Source organism: Rhinatrema bivittatum, chromosome 10, assembly GCF_901001135.1.
Source record: "Rhinatrema bivittatum chromosome 10, aRhiBiv1.1, whole genome shotgun sequence".
Lineage (NCBI taxonomy): Eukaryota > Metazoa > Chordata > Amphibia > Gymnophiona > Rhinatrematidae > Rhinatrema > Rhinatrema bivittatum.
The window spans coordinates 65734622-65752261 of NC_042624.1; the positions used below are offsets into that span (position 1 = coordinate 65734622).

The window sequence follows — 17640 nt, forward strand, 5'->3', positions numbered from 1 at the left end:
GTTTTACCCAGACTATGTTATTCAGCCCTTATTGGTTGTTTTTCTTCTCCCCTGCCGTTGAAGCAGAGAGCTATGCTGGATATGCGTGCAGTGTGCTGAGTCGGGAAGAAGTGTCTTTGCATTGTTAGTGAGAGGTGGCTGGGCTGAGCTCTGAGAGGCGCAGCTGCCTGTGGAACCAATGAGTCTACTAGAGAGTGGAATGGGAAAAGGAGGGTGCTGCTGCAGACTGGGGAAGGTCTGATAGCAAGCAAGAACTTTACATAATGATGTGGCAGTGCTGAGGCAGGGGGAACTCACTGAATGAGCACATGAGCAGCAGCAGCAGCACATTAGTAGAGTGTGTGTGTATATCTAATGCTGCCTGGCAGTGTGGTTGCCTCATTACTTGGCAATTGGTTCAAGAGCTGATTGGTTGGCAAGAGAATTTAACACCATTCCAGGCATCCAGGATAATATATGAGAACTTTTACCAAATTTGGGGGAAGGGGGCCAACCAACTAAATAGATGGAAGGAATTTTCAGCTTAGTTGGCTTGGCCTGGTTTAGGTTGTGATTTACTTAGTTATTTAGGATAAATATGAAATTTATGTTGAAGATATTTTGGCTTACTTCTATCAGGCTCTAGGTCAAATGATGCAACCCTCAAGGTTTGACTTGACCTGATTTCTGGGTGCTGCTGAAGCATGTGCTGCACAGAAACAGGCCAATGCAATATCAGCACACCTTACACAGGCACTCATGATTGAGCCCCCGCTCTCTTAACGCGTGCCGATACACCTCTCCTGGGCACCCAATTTAATATTTAAATGGGCTGTCATGGAAAAAAGGAGGTGCTAGGGAAAATTGTGCATTCCTAGCACCTAATCGGCATTGGGCACCCAGGAGAGGTGGCTGTCAGTGCAGGTTAGGAAACTGGATGGTCAATTTTATGAGCATCCATTTTCCTAACCTGTGCACTGCCACGGATTAAGAAAATGGATGCTCGTTAATTGAGTGTCAATTTTCCTAACCTGACTGCCAGTGCCGTTTAAAAAAATTTTTTTACAGTTCTCCTTTTTTCGGTTCTTCCGCCACAATATTAAGTTGGAGGAACTACAGAAAAGCAGTATTTTCTGCTTTTCTGTTAACTTTTGAGGCTCCTCAAGAATTAACGCCTGCTATGGGGCAGGTGCTAATTTTTTTAGAGTAAAAATGTGTGCATAAGGTGCATATTTATTTTTTTTTGCATGGGGGATAATAGCTAATAGCCTCATTTAACATGAATTTACATGTGATGAGTGCTATTAGCTATGTGCTGATTTGGACGCGTGTTTTGGACACGCTAAACCCCTTATTGCATGAGGAGTTTTGGACGTGTCCAAAATGCACGTCCAAGCGCATGTAAAGCTATGCACTCAGCCAAGCGCAATACATTACATCGGCTTGTTTGTGCATGAGGGAGCCAGACAAAATCCTACAATCCACCCCTACATCTGAGCCTATCAGACAGTTATCTCTGAAACCTATTAAACTGAAAGTTGTATGTTTGGTGGTCATCTGTTCAGCTAGAAGGATTTTGGAGTTACAGGCCCTGTAGGGAACCCTTTTTAGTGTTTACTAAGGGTGTCATGAAGATTCGTATGGTACCTTCAATTTCTTTGGTCCATTGGATTAAAGAGATAATTACGGCAGCCTACATAACCCAACAGAATCAAGGATCATTCAACTAAAATCCACATGGTCTCATGGGCAGAGCTCCGCTTAGCCTCTCCTGAGATTTATAGGGCAGTGAAGTGGTCATCTTTGCATTCTTTTTTGAAGCATTACTTTGAATATAAGTGACAGAAAAGAGGTTTTCTTTGCCTCTGAGGTATTGAGAGCGGGTTTGGCAGTGTCCCACCTGATTCAGGAACAGGGGCGGATTGCCCTATCGGGGGATCAGGCATCCCCTGGTGGGCTGGTCGCTCTAGTCACGTGGTCTGCCGAGCGCAGCTGTGACAGAGCCGTGCTCGGCAGACCACATGGTATCTCCTGAGCCGGCCTGGGTGGCAAATCCCTGGGCCAGTCGTCATCGGAATCCGCCCCTGTTCAGGAATAGCTTTAGTATATTCCATTTAACTGGACTGATCCGGCTGAATGAAGAGGAAGGAGAAATTTGCTATTACTGATAATTACTTTTCCAGGAATTCAGTCAGATCAGTCCAGGGCCCTCCCTGGATTGCCAATCATTGTAATGCAGTAGTTGTCATAGAAGAAAAGACACATATATGATCGTAACAGCACCAAATTGATAAGAAAGTCACCTTTATTGTTATCCATCTGTTCTGTTCTTCTTTGAATCCCTTGTTTGAAAGGGAATTAAGTTGCATTGGTTAGTTTGTTACAGTTAATACTAGCAGACTGATGTCAACCCTTAAAGAGTCAAAATATATAAGAAACACCCCAGTGAATTTTAAATTTTTGAAAATTATTAAATTATTGTTGACAATTATCTGCTCGCAGCCAAGTCCTGGTTTAAGTGACCAAAAAAAAATTTTTTGAAAGGTCAACTGCAATGTGTGGTGAAACACTTGCAAGCTGCCTAATTTACTGCAACACAAAAATTTTTAAGCAAGTAGAGGAAGGGTTTCATATATAAATTTTTCAGCCCAACACAAGGTCTGCCAGATTTCCATGTATAATCATCAACCAATCCTCCTCCACCTGTTATATTATTTTTAACTCCGTGCAACCCTAGTGAAAACTGCAACACATTTTTTATCCCGTTATTCCTTAAAAACGGTTTTCTCTATATATATGTAATTCAATTAAACATAGCTTTCAGAGTCCCGACTTATCTGATGATGTTAAATCCACCCGACGTAGCTACGTTTCTGGTTCACAACGGAACCTTTCTTCAGGGATAGAATTTGCGTCTATTTTTTTCTGATATGAATGTAGGTAACACCCTTGATATTTCATTAGTCCGGCCAAAATCTAAATGGCATCCTCCGGGTCCCATGGATGCCCATATCAAAACTTTTGAACAATTGGTGTTACAAGATTTAAAGATATTTGAATCTCAGACCCACCATTGGAAAAACAATTTAACCCCTTCTCTCAGAGCTGCTTTAAGATCTTTAGAAACCAATGATCAACTTATTATAAAACCGGCCGACAAGGGCGGAGGAGTGGTTTTGCAAGACCGCAGTACATACGAGGAAACCATGCTGCAACATTTGAATGATACAAAATTCTATCAGAAGTTAACATCAGATCCAACACAGACATTGTCATCTACTTTATGTACCATAGTTGAATCTTCCTCTGGTTTAACAGAAAAAGAAAAAAAAAATTCTGTTAGTGGATCACCCGCGCATACCGGTTATATATTCTTTACCCAAAATTCACAAACATTTAACTAAGCCACCCATACGTCCCATCGTGTCTCTAAATGATTCTGTGTTGGAAGCTCCCGCCATATTATTGGATAAAATTTTGCAACCTTATGTCATACAAGCTAAATCCTTCATCAAGGATACCATACATTTGTTGCAAAAACTTCAATCAGTCCAATTGGAGACATCTCAAAATTATATCTTGGTGACTTTGGACATTGTTGCGCTCTATACCAACATCCCGCAGACACAAGCTTTTGACATCATCAATCAATGTCTCACGCACAGATTGAATCATCAACGGATATCTACAGGTGTAATTTTACAACTATTGGAGACAGTTCTGTATCACAACTATTTTATGTTCAATACAGAAATTTTTTGGCAAACCCATGGAATCCCTATGGGATCACCTTTGGCCCCGACAACTGCCAATATTTATGTCATGAAGTTCGAGGAGGATGTTGTGTATAAAGCTGAATGGTGGCAATATATCACCCTATGGGTTCGTTATATAGATGACATTCTGCTCGTATGGAGTGGCACTCAACAGCAATTGCTTAGTTTTTATGATTGGATTAACGGTCAGAATTCTCATCTAAAATTTACCATACAATATTCGACATCACAGATAGCATTCTTAGATGTCTTAATTAGTTTGGAGGAACACACATTCAGAACTACTATGTACCGTAAGCCCACTGATAAAAACAATCTACTAAAATTTCATAGTCATCACCCTCACCCTTTCAAATGCGGACTGCCTGCCAGTCAGTTTTTTCGCGCAAAGCGTATATGTTCCACCACGAGTGATTTTGAAGTCCAAGCAGCAATTTTGCGCGATCGATTCTTGGAACGGGGGTATCCGAGATCAGCAATTAGAAAAGCCTACAAAAGGGCTAAATATTCGGACAGACACAGCTTATTACAGTATAAACCCTCAAAAGAAAGTCCACAATTAGTTTGTGTTCTAAAACAGTCAGTGGCTACTAACATAATATCATCATCGATTCGACGCCATTGGCATGTATTAGCTTTACATAAGATTTTTGAAGACACTCCGTTAATTATCACCACACGGGGCGCGAATATTAGAGACAAGCTAGTACATGCTCAAGCCCCGTTAAATGTACAGGTTTCAATCACAGGACATCACAAGTGCGGGCAATGTTCTCATTGTGTGAACTGTATTGAGGGCTCACATTGGCAAGAACCGGTAACAGGGTATTGTGTATACCGTAAACACAATACGTCATGTAATTCTGATTACGTTGTCTACGCAATTATTTGTCCGTGCCCAGGGCTATATATTGGCAGGACAACCCGCAAGATCAGAGTGAGGTTGAATGAACATAAATCTAAATTAAATACATCCACTTTATCTGCGCCAATGGTTGCACACTGTGTAGAGCATGGACACTCGTATAGTATGTTGAGATGGACCGTTATAGACCATATACCCATTCAGTCGCGAGGAGGGAATCGGGAAGAATTGCTGAACAAACGCGAAGCGTTTTGGATTTTTACCTTGAACACGCAAGCCCCACAGGGAATGAATGAAGCTCTTGATTGGGGCTCTTTAGTTTGAATGAATACGTGATGATGTCATAGCGATGTGTGTTGTGATTGGTAGCGACATCATCTGTGCCTCTAGCTTAAAAGCTTGGATCGTTAGCGAGAGGTTTGTAGAGAGCAAGAGCGCTCTATGGCGCCTGGAAAAAATCTCTTCTGATGCTTCATTTTCAGCGACTGTTACACCGACTGCTTTAGGAGAACACGTCCCCTGAAGAAAGGTTCCGTTGTGAACCAGAAACGTAGCTACGTCGGGTGGATTTAACATCATCAGATAAGTCGGGACTCTGAAAGCTATGTTTAATTGAATTACATATATATAAAGAAAACCGTTTTTAAGGAATAACGGGATAAAAAATGTGTTGCAGTTTTCACTAGGGTTGCACGGAGTTAAAAATAATATAACAGGTGGAGGAGGATTGGTTGATGATTATACATGGAAATCTGGCAGACCTTGTGTTGGGCTGAAAAATTTATATATGAAACCCTTCCTCTACTTGCTTAAAAATTTTTGTGTTGCAGTAAATTAGGCAGCTTGCAAGTGTTTCACCACACATTGCAGTTGACCTTTCAAAAAAAATTTTTTTGGTCACTTAAACCAGGACTTGGCTGCGAGCAGATAATTGTCAACAATAATTTAATAATTTTCAAAAATTTAAAATTCACTGGGGTGTTTCTTATATATTTTGACTATTACATACCAATTCCCCAGAACATCTTGGTGCTGTTTTGAAACCCTTAAAGAGTGACATCAGTGAATCTATTAATCTGTTTCCTTCTGCTGGTTGATGGGCATAACCTATTCATCTGAACTGATCTGGCTGAATTCAAGGAAAGTAAATTATTAGGTAATAAATTTCTTCTTATCTAGGTATTTATTGATACAGTTTTTATATACTTATTTATTTGATTTGGTTTCTTCCACTCCTTTGTGTTGAGAGGGGTTGTTTTAGTGTGCCCTTGGGCCTCGGGCCAACCCCAGACGGATCCAGGACTGAACTGAGGGTTGACGGTGTGTTCCAGCATGGCTGACGGTCTTACCCTCTGCCAGGCCTGCAAGCTCCCAGAGCCAACAGATGATGTTGGTAGGAGAACGGTCCTCCGACTGTTCCGAGCCCTTTCGGACCTGCCGCTTGAATCAGCATGGAGCAGCAGGCCGGCCTGAGGATGAGGGCAGACGGAGGCCTTGACACGAAGACATAAGACCAAGGTTGATGCGACGGCATCATAGATGAGGGTTGAAGCAAAGACATGTCACCAGGGCTGATGCGACGGCATCATAGATGAGGGTTGAAGCAAAGACATGTCACCAGGGCTGATGCAACGGCATCAGAGACGAGGAACTTGACGAAGTCCAGACGAGACGAGAAGCTGGGAAGGAAGACATTGGCACTGTCTCTCAGGGCGCCCTACACAGCCCACCTTCACGGGTGGACCCAATGGGCTGGTCGTGGACCACCCTGTCCCACTGCGCGCCCTACATAGCCCAAGGAGGCTGGTCACGGACCACATGGAGACCGGGACAAGCGCAGGGAAGAATCCAGCCAAGGCAGAACTTCGACGATGAAGCCAGATGTCATCTGAAGCACCACAAAGGCTGGCAGGGCAAGACGGCTCAGGAGCACAGAGGACACCAGTGCACTGCCGGCATCTCCCATGACGAAGCTGCGTCACCCGGAGATACACGGCCGGCAGAACAGAAGGCTCCGGAGCAAACACGAACATCAAGAAGGGCTAGAACATCAGGAAGCAAGCAAGGAGCTGAAACACCAGGACACCTGGACGGGGACCTCAGGCAATGAAGACATGGTTCAAAACACAGATGAGACGAGGAGCTCCACGAAGAACACAAGAGCCTGTCGGAGCACTGGACAGCAGGAGCTTCCAGAGACGAAGTAACTCCGATGCAAGGCAAAGACTGAATGACGGAGCAGTCCTTTTATAGGGCTGGTACAGGAAGTCCACTCCCTAGGTGGGGCCAGCACACTTCCTGTGCCTGGCCCTTTAAATTTTGCAGAGAGGCGCGCGCCGGCGCCTAAGGAAAGCAGGAAAGCTGTGCAGGACCGCGGACAGCAGCCTGCACTGATGCACAGCGTTAGAATCGCAGCGCTGGGCCTGAGGAGCAGGCCCGATGACGGCAGCGGCTCCAGCCACTGCAGGAGGCCCAGGGGTGGCTCCAGCAGCTACTCAACCCCGGGAATGCGGCCTCCATGCCGCGAAGATCAGGTGATGTCGGCGGCGGTCCCGGCTGCACAGGGGATGGCAGGAAGTCCGCGGCTCCAGCCATGGCGGGAAGGCCAATGGCGGTGTCCTGCTGCGTCAGCAAAGCAAAAAACAGCATGGGGTAAGTGAGCCTGCTCGCGGGGGAACCCGCGGGCAGCGAATTCATAACACTTTGCTTGACATTCTCTATGGTTGGCTTGCATCTGTGTTTGCATTTCCCAATACATCATTGCATCAGACCAAGTTCACAGTCATAGTCAATATTTCTTTATATAGCAACATCCACAGAACACATTATAGTTGGAAATCCAATCAGGGATATTTATGATCTTCCCCTAGGTTAGATTCCTTATCTACAATGTTTCATGTTTACTTTTAATGAACAACCAAAAAATTAAAATAAATTTTACATTGAGAATATGAATGCCGATATTTTGTATATGTCTACTAAAGGTTTCATACTGGCTCTCTACTAAGAGGATTAGTCTATCAGGATAGATATGGGGAAGTATGTCATCTGGTTTACAGCTCTCCCATGTAGACTGCTGCAGTGATTAATGCCTGCCACTATAAAAGGCGGGTTTTGGAAGAAGTGTTTTCTGTTTCCTGTTTCTTTTCCTTCTGATTTTGTATGAGGAGCTTATTTTCTGTTTTTTTATTCAGTGAAGGAAGCTCTCAACCCATTCTTCCTTCTATTTTAGGATTTGTTTGACCGGTCTTGTACTTTTGAACAGTTCTAAACCTCTCTCTCTGAGAGATTCAATTACCCATCCGAGGTTTGGAAGGAGGCTTAGAAACTACCCAATAACCAGGAGAAGAGTGGCACCTCCACAGGTGCAGATCCACTTAAGATATCCAAAGGATATTCAAGAAAGAGGATACCCCTCAGGTACATAAGAAGCTAAGATTTGCCATACTGGGTCAGAGAATCACATACACCATAAGATCAGGAATATTTAAAGTCTTCTCCAAGAAACATTTTAATACAGGCTACTCACCAATCTCTTCATATCTCATCACTGTCCCAAGATTTGCATTCTCATCTAGGAGAGGCAAAAAAAATGAAAGAGTGAGAATGCAAGAAGTGTTTAATGTCTGCGGTTGTTGCCCTGCATCCATGTCCTGATGACATCTGCAAATATCTCAGCACCCTCCCGTGCATCAGGAGTGAAAAATTACTGCTTTCAAAAGATAAAATGAGATTTGGGACTTTGTCTTTCAGAAGACTGTTTTCTACAAACTTTCACATCTAAGAGGACGACATGTAGAATTTTAACTGTGAGACTCCCATAATGACCGAATGCTCCCCATTACTGGTTAGGAAGGACAGGAGGAAATGTTATTTGGGGGCAATCACTGTATTCTGCAGGTCAGGATGGAGTTACATTAGAAAAGTTGTGAAATTACATAATTGCATGTATAAGGTCAGGATTGATTGACTGACACTACCTGGCAGAGTAAAGTGAGGCCTAATATTGTTAATAGCAGGGGGATTGCAAGTCAAGGATGAGTTGTATTGGCAGTGTTCAATGCAATTTGTGCTATTCATCTCTCATTTTCTTAAATGTGTCTGTGTATAGCATACATGCTGCTAATTCACACTTTTTACTAAAGACCATCACAACTTCCACTTTGGACTTGGTGGCTTTTAAGATGGATTGTGGGTTGCTATATGTAGTTGTTGTCAATGCATGTTAAGAATGACTAATAACTTTGAAAGGGTAAAGATGTTCATATGTTCCTGCAACTGACATAAAATCATCAAGGAGATGGCATAAAGGAAGCGAAAAGAACCAATGAGGAAATGAAAACACTAGGGACTGGAAAGATTGAGTTGCTTACCAACAAAAGTGAATCGTTCCATTGGAGGGCGGACACAGCAAATTCTGCTCAGACCTTCTCCCACCTTCCCTATAATTTTTGCTGGAAAAAAAGGAAAAATTAGTATATAAGAGGCAGAAACAGAGAAATACTCTCTGAGAAAGTCAGAAAGATGGAAAAAGAGTGTCTATAAAACTAAAAAAAAACAAAAAACCAACCCCCTCCCAAACATCAAAACAAAGCCTGAAACATAAAAGCAAGAAATAAAAAGATAAACAGAAAGTAACCCAGAGAAAACATATGGGCAGAGAATCATGGTTAGTTGCCAAAGTAAGGGTTGGGAGGAGTGGGTGAATTACATACTATGATCCTAGATGTCATGGATCCCTAAAAGAGGGATCCCTACAAGAGGGAGCCATGTCACTAACATGGATCCCTCTTGAAGGAGAGATCTATATATTCTTGAACTTACAGAATCATCGTATAATTGGTTATGCTGGCTTGGCTTGAAGTTTTGGAATGCTTACTGGTAACAGAAAACAATCCATTAGCCACAGGTAGTGGGTTAGCCATGTGTAGTGGCTCAACCACTTTTCTTTCGTTTGCAGGCCTCATAAATACAAATTCAGGTGGTTTTACAATTCTGAGCTAATCACAGTTCAAGCTAGTCATTTATTTAGATCCAAACATATATTGATAAACTTATGCACATGCATGGACAGGAGAGGATAGAATTAGTTTTACCTAGCATAATATACAGAAATATTCCCAGAGTTATCTAAGGGAAGCAGGGTGAGATTGAAAAATTCTAAAGTAGCACTTGGGTACCTTTTCCATAAAAAAGACAGACAGGCTTGTAGCACCCTTTCTTTCAGAGAACACAGTATTTGTTATAAAAAAAAAACCCCCTCCCAAATATCTAGATCCTCCTGCCCCCCTCAAATCCCCCACCCCCTTTTCAATAGAAAATTAGAACAATATGGCCCCTCAACCCCCATCCCCCACCCCTCCAACATACCAAAAATTATTGTGGTGGCCTATTGGACCTCCCCTCGGGAGCACCCTGGACCCCTCACTCTATTATCTCAAAAAAGGCATATCAGCAAAGGAAAAAGGCCATTTTCCAAAATGGCACCAAGCTGACCGTGCCCCTGTCATGTGGCACTGGGGGGCAGGAGGGGGAGTAACTATTTGGGATGGGGTTTTGGATAACTCAGGAGCTGGGTGGCTGGTGGGGTTGCGTCGTCACAGGCAATCATTTATTATTTATTATTTTTTGGCAAGTCTGCCTCAATTGATGGCCCGGGGTAAGTGGGGGGAGGGAGTTTAATAAGGCCCCCATTGATTTTTAGAGCCATTCTAGGGGGTGCCATATTCAGTTGCAGGGCCTTTTAAATATACTGCGGTAGTATCAGGACCTGTATTAGGATCTTGGTGCTCCCATGGTAGATTAACAATTTTCAAAAAAATGTAAATAAAATAACGTGGTTGACAAATTTCAAAGTCAGCCACATTATTTTATTTACATAGGACTAGGTATGAATGAGCTGCTTTGCACTGATTTGTAAAATTCATGTATGCTAATGCTATGCAAAACAGCTCATTGTAATAGGAGCAGGTTTCTGGCCAAACAATTGCATAATATCACAAATATGACAAGGTATAGCCACAATAGGGCTATATCGTGTGATATATGCTGTTTAACATGGGTTATATCTCTACCATGGCCTGGAAATCTCTTTGTTAGCCAGCTAGAATTTAGCCAGATAAATGCCCAAATCTTCATTTATTTATTTGTTTTTATATACTGACATTCGATCGAGATATCACATCAGTTTACATGTAATTGAACAGAACTAAGGCAGAAGCTGCTTATTTTACATTGTAACATTGTAACTTAAATAATAATTTAGAAAGATAAATTTACATAGTAACTTTGAAAGGTTAATTTACATAGTAACTTTGAGAAATAACATTTAACATGATATTTGGAGAAGATAGAAAGAGAGATGGGGTGGCATAGAGGATTCAATATGTACAGTTACTTTACAAGGGGAACCACAGAGGTGGTTGACAGAGGACTGGGGAAGATTCATTTCTGAGCAGGGGTGGGGGCCTGGGCAAGGGGGCTAAGTTTCTGGTGGGAAGGCTTTTAGGAAGAGCCAGGTTTTGAGGTGTTTTTTGAAGATTTGAGTAGAAGGTTCATTTCTAAGGAAGGGCGGGAGGGAGTTCCATAGCGTGGGGCCGGCTACTGATATGGCTCGTTTTCAGGTAGGGGTGAAGTGCGCTGTTTTGGAGTTGGGGACGGTGAGGAGCCCAGAGTCCATAGATCTGAGGTTTCTATGTGGGGTGTAAGGGAGTATGGCAGAGTCTAACCAGTCCATCTTATTGTTCATTTTTTTATGGATGAGGGTTAGGGTTTTATATTGGATTCTTTGGCTGATGGGTAGCCAATGTAGTTCTTTGAGGGTGGGGGTGATGTGGATCTAGTGGCAGCGTTTTGTAGTACCTGTAGTGGTCTGATGGTGGCTTCGGGGAGGCCAAGGAGTAGAGTATTGTAAAAGTCGAGTTTGGAAAAGAGTATTGTTTGGAGGACGGTTCGGTAGTCTTGGGCATGAAAGAGGGGTTTGAGGTTTTTCAGGGTTTGCAGTTTAAAGAATCCGTCTTTGATCATTGCAGAGATGTGATATTTGAAGTTTAGCTCGTTATCGATGGTTACTCCTAGGTTTTTTGTAGCATGAGTAAGTTGTGACCCCTTGGGATTTCTTTCTTTCTTTCTTTAATTTATTTGTGTGTTTTTATATCCAAAGTTTGGAACAGGCCTTCACTCCGGTTTACAGAGAAAACAACTTGTTACAGCGAAATTTCATAACACATAAAACATATACTCATATATTCATAGCATAAAAACAGTGTTATATTCATGATATATTCATAACATAGAACAGTGAAAGTCATAGCATATATGAAAACAGATATAAATATCAATTCTAACTTCTAGATAACTTGTATATAAATTGATCTTTAATTTTACTGTAAGTAGCTTGTTATAAAATTTAATTTTACTATGGAGATTTACCAAAAAACTTTATCTTTACTATAATTAATATGGAGATAATATGATCTGTTATAGGTAGTTTGGTTACATTAATTTTGTTAGCAGATGGGTTGGATATTGGATATGTTTTATTTTACAGGCAGATTTGTTACATTTAACTTTGTTAGCAGAAGGGAGGATATTAGGTACAATTTTACTTTACAAGCAGATTTGGTAAATGGTGTTTAATGTTGTGGATTTGTAATGTTTAATTGTTTGGGGTTTTTCAGTGCTAAGGTTTTTACTCTTGATATGAGTGTTTGACTGAGATTTTGTTAGCCGATGCTGTCTTTGTAGGTTTGTTTAAATAAGAATGTTTTGAGTTGTTTTCTGAATAGTTTCGAGTCGTTTTGTAATCTTAGGTTTTCAGGTAGTGAGTTCCACAGTCAAGAAGCTATTGAAGCTGCTCTTTCTCTAGTTGTAGTAAGTCCAGCAGTTGTTACTGGTGATATGGTGAGCAGAGCCTTGTTCGCTGATCTGGGGTCGCGCTGTGGGATATGTTTCTGGAACATGGTGTTTAAGTATTCTTTTTCATTGTTGTGTATGTTTTTGTGTATTATGGTAAGTAGCTTGTATTCTATGCGTTTGACTACGGGCAGCCAATGTAGTTCCTTTAGTACTGGGGTAATGTGTTCCGATCTTTTGTGGTTGGTGAGTATTCTTGCTGTGGCATTCTGCAGTAGCTGGATGGGACATGTAGTTGATTTTGGTAGACCTATAAGTAGTGAGTTGCAGTAGTTGAATGTTGAGAATATTAGTGATTGAAGAATGATTCTGAATTCTGGTTGGTTTAGGAGTGGTAATCAAATTGTGGAACACTGTTCTATCACTGTGAATTATTAGTTTTTGAATATAACTTATCAACTTTCTCTTATAGGTTTGATTGATATTATAGTAATAAATTTCTTAAACCTACACGTAAATTGGTATCAAAGGCTTTTTATCTCACTTCAAATGGTACATCAAAAAACTCTTTATGAGAAAAAAAATTTTTTGAAGAAGATTGAAAGTTTCATATACTCGTGAACCATTTCAGATTCAGAATAGCAAAGTTTCCACTGGAGAAGACTTGTAGAGGGTCCTGACATAGAATGCCTCTGCAACTAAACCAGTAATTCCATGGTGATGTTGACTACAGTGAGAATACATGCATATCCTTCCTGGTAAGCTGGAGAAGGGGAATTTTCATGTTCAAAATTCAAGGTGGTTTGTTGTCTTGCCACCATGAATGAACACCACATTTTAGATCCAAGTAGATTAGGAACTAACACCTTGGAAAGAGCTCCGCTGGAAACCTCCATTTCATGCTAACAGCTAGGGCCGGCACAACCCACTGTGTGAGCAGTGCAATTGCACAGGGCGGTAGCCTGGAGGGGCGGCAGCCTGAGGGCCACAACCGAGTTGAATGAGCTGCTGGCACTACTGCAAGGAGAAGGATCTGCAAGGCCCCATAATGAAGAGGAAGGAGCTACAGGGCCATTGGCGGTTCCCAAACCGCCATGCGACGAAGATGAAGAGCTGCAGGGCCGTGGCAAAGAAGAGGAAGAGCTGTAAGGCTACATGGCAGTTCGCTATTCGCTGTGCAGCAAAGATGGAGGGCCGGGGAGAGGCCTTGGTGTAAACATGTATGTGTCTGAGCATGTATGTGTGAGTGGGTGTCTAAGCATGAGTGTGTGAGAGGAGGCATGTTGATGTGTCTGAGCAGGTGTGTATGTGTGAGGAAGCACTGAGACAGATATAAGCTCTAGGGATGATAATTCTAGGTGACCAGAAGGAAAAAAAGCCACAAGGCAGTTCCTAACCTGCCCTGCAGCAGAAGTGGAGGGCCAGGGCTGCTGGGAGAGGCCTTGATAAAAGCAAGTGTGTGTGTCTGTCTGTCTGAGCAGAAGCAGAATGTGTGTGGGTGTCTGAGCATGTGTGTGTGAGAGGAGACATATGTGTATGTCTGAGCGTGTGTGTGTGTGTGTGTGTGTGTGTGAGGGAGCACCGAGACAGTTGGAAGCTCTAGGAATGATGGAATAAGAGATCTAAATAGTAGTAATTTTTTTTGAGAAGTAAATTCCTCAGTTTAGGAAAAGTTGAGGTATTGAAGCCTAGGATGTTCTCTTTGTGTGTGTGTGTCTGAATATGTGTGTGTGTTTGAGCGTGTGTATGTGTGTGTATGTGTGTGAACTTGTATAATGAGTGTATGTGTGTATATGTGAGAAAGAGAGGGATCTTGTGTGAATGTGTGTGTATGTGTGTGAACTTGTATAATAAGTAGGAGGGAGATTATGAGCATGTGTTGCCTGAGAATATGTGTGAGACAGAGGGAGCATGTGACCATGTGTATGTAAGACTGAGCATGTGCGCATATGAGAGAGAGCGTGCATATGTATGTATGTGTAGATATATATCAATGAGAGAGAGAGAGAGGAGAAAATGTATGCATCCCTCTCATACTGATCCACTACAATCTCAGAGTGATTGGAAATCAAAAGTTTCCAGGTATGGAGAACGTGAATTATCTTATCCTTATTAGTTTTAATTTTTGGATGCTGTTTGATATGTCTGCTGTTTTTAAATATTTTGTTGGTGTCTGAGAAATTTAAAACAAATTGTTTATGACTTTTTAATTATTGGATCTTCCATTCACCAGCTGTTTTGAAATATTCTTTTTATTAGTATGTTTATACTATTATGATTAATGTATTTATTATATTTCTTGATTTTGTCTGAGGATTGGTGGTGGTTTCTGTTTTTCCATTGTTGCACTACATAGAGTCTGAATTGTTGCGGTTTTCCTATTCCGTTTTTGCCTGCATGTTTCTATTTATACTTTATGGTCTCTTTATTCTGTATTTGGTGAGAATCTGTTTGTGTTCTGCATGTGTGACTCAGGTAAGGGAGGGTATTCTGCTAGCCTGTAGGAATCTATAGCTGTTTTCGGAATAGGAGGTGTATTGGTGTTTTAGGGCGTGGTGTAATATTTGCAGTGTTACCTTTTCATAGGTAGGGTTGTTATTTTTTTTATGTGCTGGCAGTTGTGCTGCTTTGGTGTGGTAGGTTTATTATATTTTAATTGTAATTTACTCATGGCTTTTTGAGGGTCAAGCCCACACCTAACATGCATTATAGTAGTCCTATTGCCATATGGGTTCTAAGTGCCTTTTTTGTAGGGTTTTCTGGTTGGCACCAAAGAAATGCATGCAAATAATTTATTTTTTTTTTTATCTCAGAAGTCTATTTGAATATTCTTTTTCATGTAAAACCTGAATAATGAATGCATAATTTTTAATTGTGTACATGGAGAGAGCAGGAGGCGGGGTGCAAGGGTATAAGATTTGCCTAGGGAACCTAATACTCTTGTACCAGAAATGGGTTCCAGGGGAGGGGGTGAAGACCTGGAGGGTACAGGGGTGACAGATTTAAAGTTGGTCACTGGAAGGAGCTGGGCTTTTTTTGGCAGGCCCAAGACAGAGAATGAATATAAGTGTGGTGGTGGGTGGAGGTGCACAATAATTGTTCGCACAGGGCAGCAAAAAAGCTAGCACCGGCCCTTCTAGCAGCAGCAGCAGAGCCACGTTATCAGGATACCTGCCCTTAAAGGCCATTCTGACATTGTGGCACAAAACAGATGTATTCAAAAGCAGCAGAGAGCCTTCTCCATTCAAACTTACTCCACTGTTGACTTTCTTGATCTTCACCAGTGGTCAATTTCTGTCCATCTCTGTCCGGAATAAGTAGTTTTCACCCCATATACAGAGGAGCACGATGCTTAAGAATATTTTGTGATCCCAGAGTTACAACCTACCTGCAGTGGGCTTGTTGGTGATGTTACTGTTTTGGTAAATAGGCTGTGATGACTCATTCTGTGGCTGTCCAATCACAGGGGTCATGGAGGGTGTGTTGACATTGGAGAGGATACATCCAGTCACCCTCTAAAGGTTAAAAAAAAAAAGGAGATAAGCATCCATAAATTACAAGTACTAAAAACATACACATTTCCACAGTCTAGCTTCCAAGTGCTTAGGCTCAACCCCAGGCTAGAAGCCATAAATAAAGATTCTCAAACATCTGTATTTGATAGGCTGATATTGAACAAGATGGGAAGCGCGAAAGTTAGCTGGGTAAGTTTGCCTGGATATTCAGATGGGTAAGCATACTGCTGACTATAGCCTACTAAAGTAACCCAGGCCACACCCTCTGCCCTGACTCTTTTCATTCAGGTAATGGCTTACTGGCTAAAATGTATCTGCTCAGTGGCATGGTAAATTTAAAGTTTGGGGTCTGTCTGGGTAACTTGAAAAATTACCTGTACAAACCTTTTTAAATACTGACTTCATTGTGTATGATATTCCATGCAGATGAATACCATACTAGACTTGGATTTTGTGGGAATTCCTTATATAAGAAATTTGTCTTTTGACTGTTTTTATTGTTTCTATTGGCTGGAGCCATTTGCCACAGTGTTATCATATAGACTCTGAAGATGTGATTCAATTTATTCACATCAAAGTGCCAAAAGAATAGTAGATCTCGGCGTTCTAGCTCTTCTTCAGTGCTTTGTGTCTCACACAGATGACATGGACCAATCACACACCAGAATGTGTGATGTCACTTAAGCGACCCCTGTCAACTTGGTCACCATTAGGGGAACAGATGAGGAGCTGCACAGCCAATAACTTACATAGAATATTTTCGAGTTATGTAGTGCAGGGTAAACTCTTTTTCTTCAGGGGAACTTTTGAAGTAATGCCCTCAGCATGTTATACAGAATCTTTTCTAAAATAAACGAATTCTGCATCCTAATACTGGGCCTGGTGATAAAGTAATAAAGCTGGAAAGAAAGCTTACTGAAGCCTGCCAGATGTCAATAGCTGCTCAAATGGCACTCACCTTCATCAGGTCACGGTGGTGCTCCAGGACACTGCAGGTGGTCTGCCAGGTGTCCTGGTAACACTCCCAAGGATCCACTCTGTGAAAGCAGGGGATAAGCAGAGAAGGGAGGGAAAATGAGGGGGTGTGAGGAGAAAGAAAAACAATATGGAGAGAAGAGGCAATGGAGGAGAAAAAGAGGGAGATTGGGAGAAGTAAGTGAAGCGAGAATGTGAAAAGTAAAAAATACAAAGATGGAGAGTGAAAAAGAGAACAAGAAATAAATACATTTTGTGGATTTATCTGAAAGATTTTCATAAGAAATAATGTTCCTTTTCTGTCCCTTTCTTTTTTAATTTAATCGTTATTATATTTTCAAATCTTATAACATAAGAATAAATGCAACATTCTATCCAATCTTGAAAAGTAAAATATATCCTTCAGGCAACAAAATCCAATGTTACATTGTCCAGCCCACATCAAAAAAGGGGATGCTCAAATAAAGGTAAACTATGAAGGGAAAGAAAAAGTATCATAATAAAAAAGAGAGGAGACAATTATATATATGCTTACAAAATCTCACCTTCTAATCAACCATTTGTTACGGCTGTGGCTGCTGTGCTACCGCCTCACCACCAGGGGTCCCTCTAGTGCTGGCTTTCCTGACAGGCCCAGTCCATCTCCTATGTCCACTCTATGCTCTGGGTGTGCCCT

The 17640-nt window shown here is 41.6% G+C and overlaps 1 protein-coding gene across 1 annotated transcript in view; it reads right to left on the minus strand.

The window, feature by feature from the left end:
- The window catches only part of NMNAT2 (nicotinamide nucleotide adenylyltransferase 2), a 132415-nt gene that overhangs the window by 16371 nt on the left and 98404 nt on the right, over nucleotides 1-17640 (minus strand). Inside the window, exons 4-7 of the mRNA XM_029618756.1 lie at nucleotides 16948-17026; nucleotides 15863-15989; nucleotides 8994-9074; nucleotides 8150-8194 (exon numbers count right to left, since the gene is read on the minus strand). Coding sequence (XP_029474616.1) covers nucleotides 8150-8194; nucleotides 8994-9074; nucleotides 15863-15989; nucleotides 16948-17026 — 332 coding nt within the window. The remainder of the gene's footprint in view (nucleotides 1-8149; nucleotides 8195-8993; nucleotides 9075-15862; nucleotides 15990-16947; nucleotides 17027-17640) is intronic.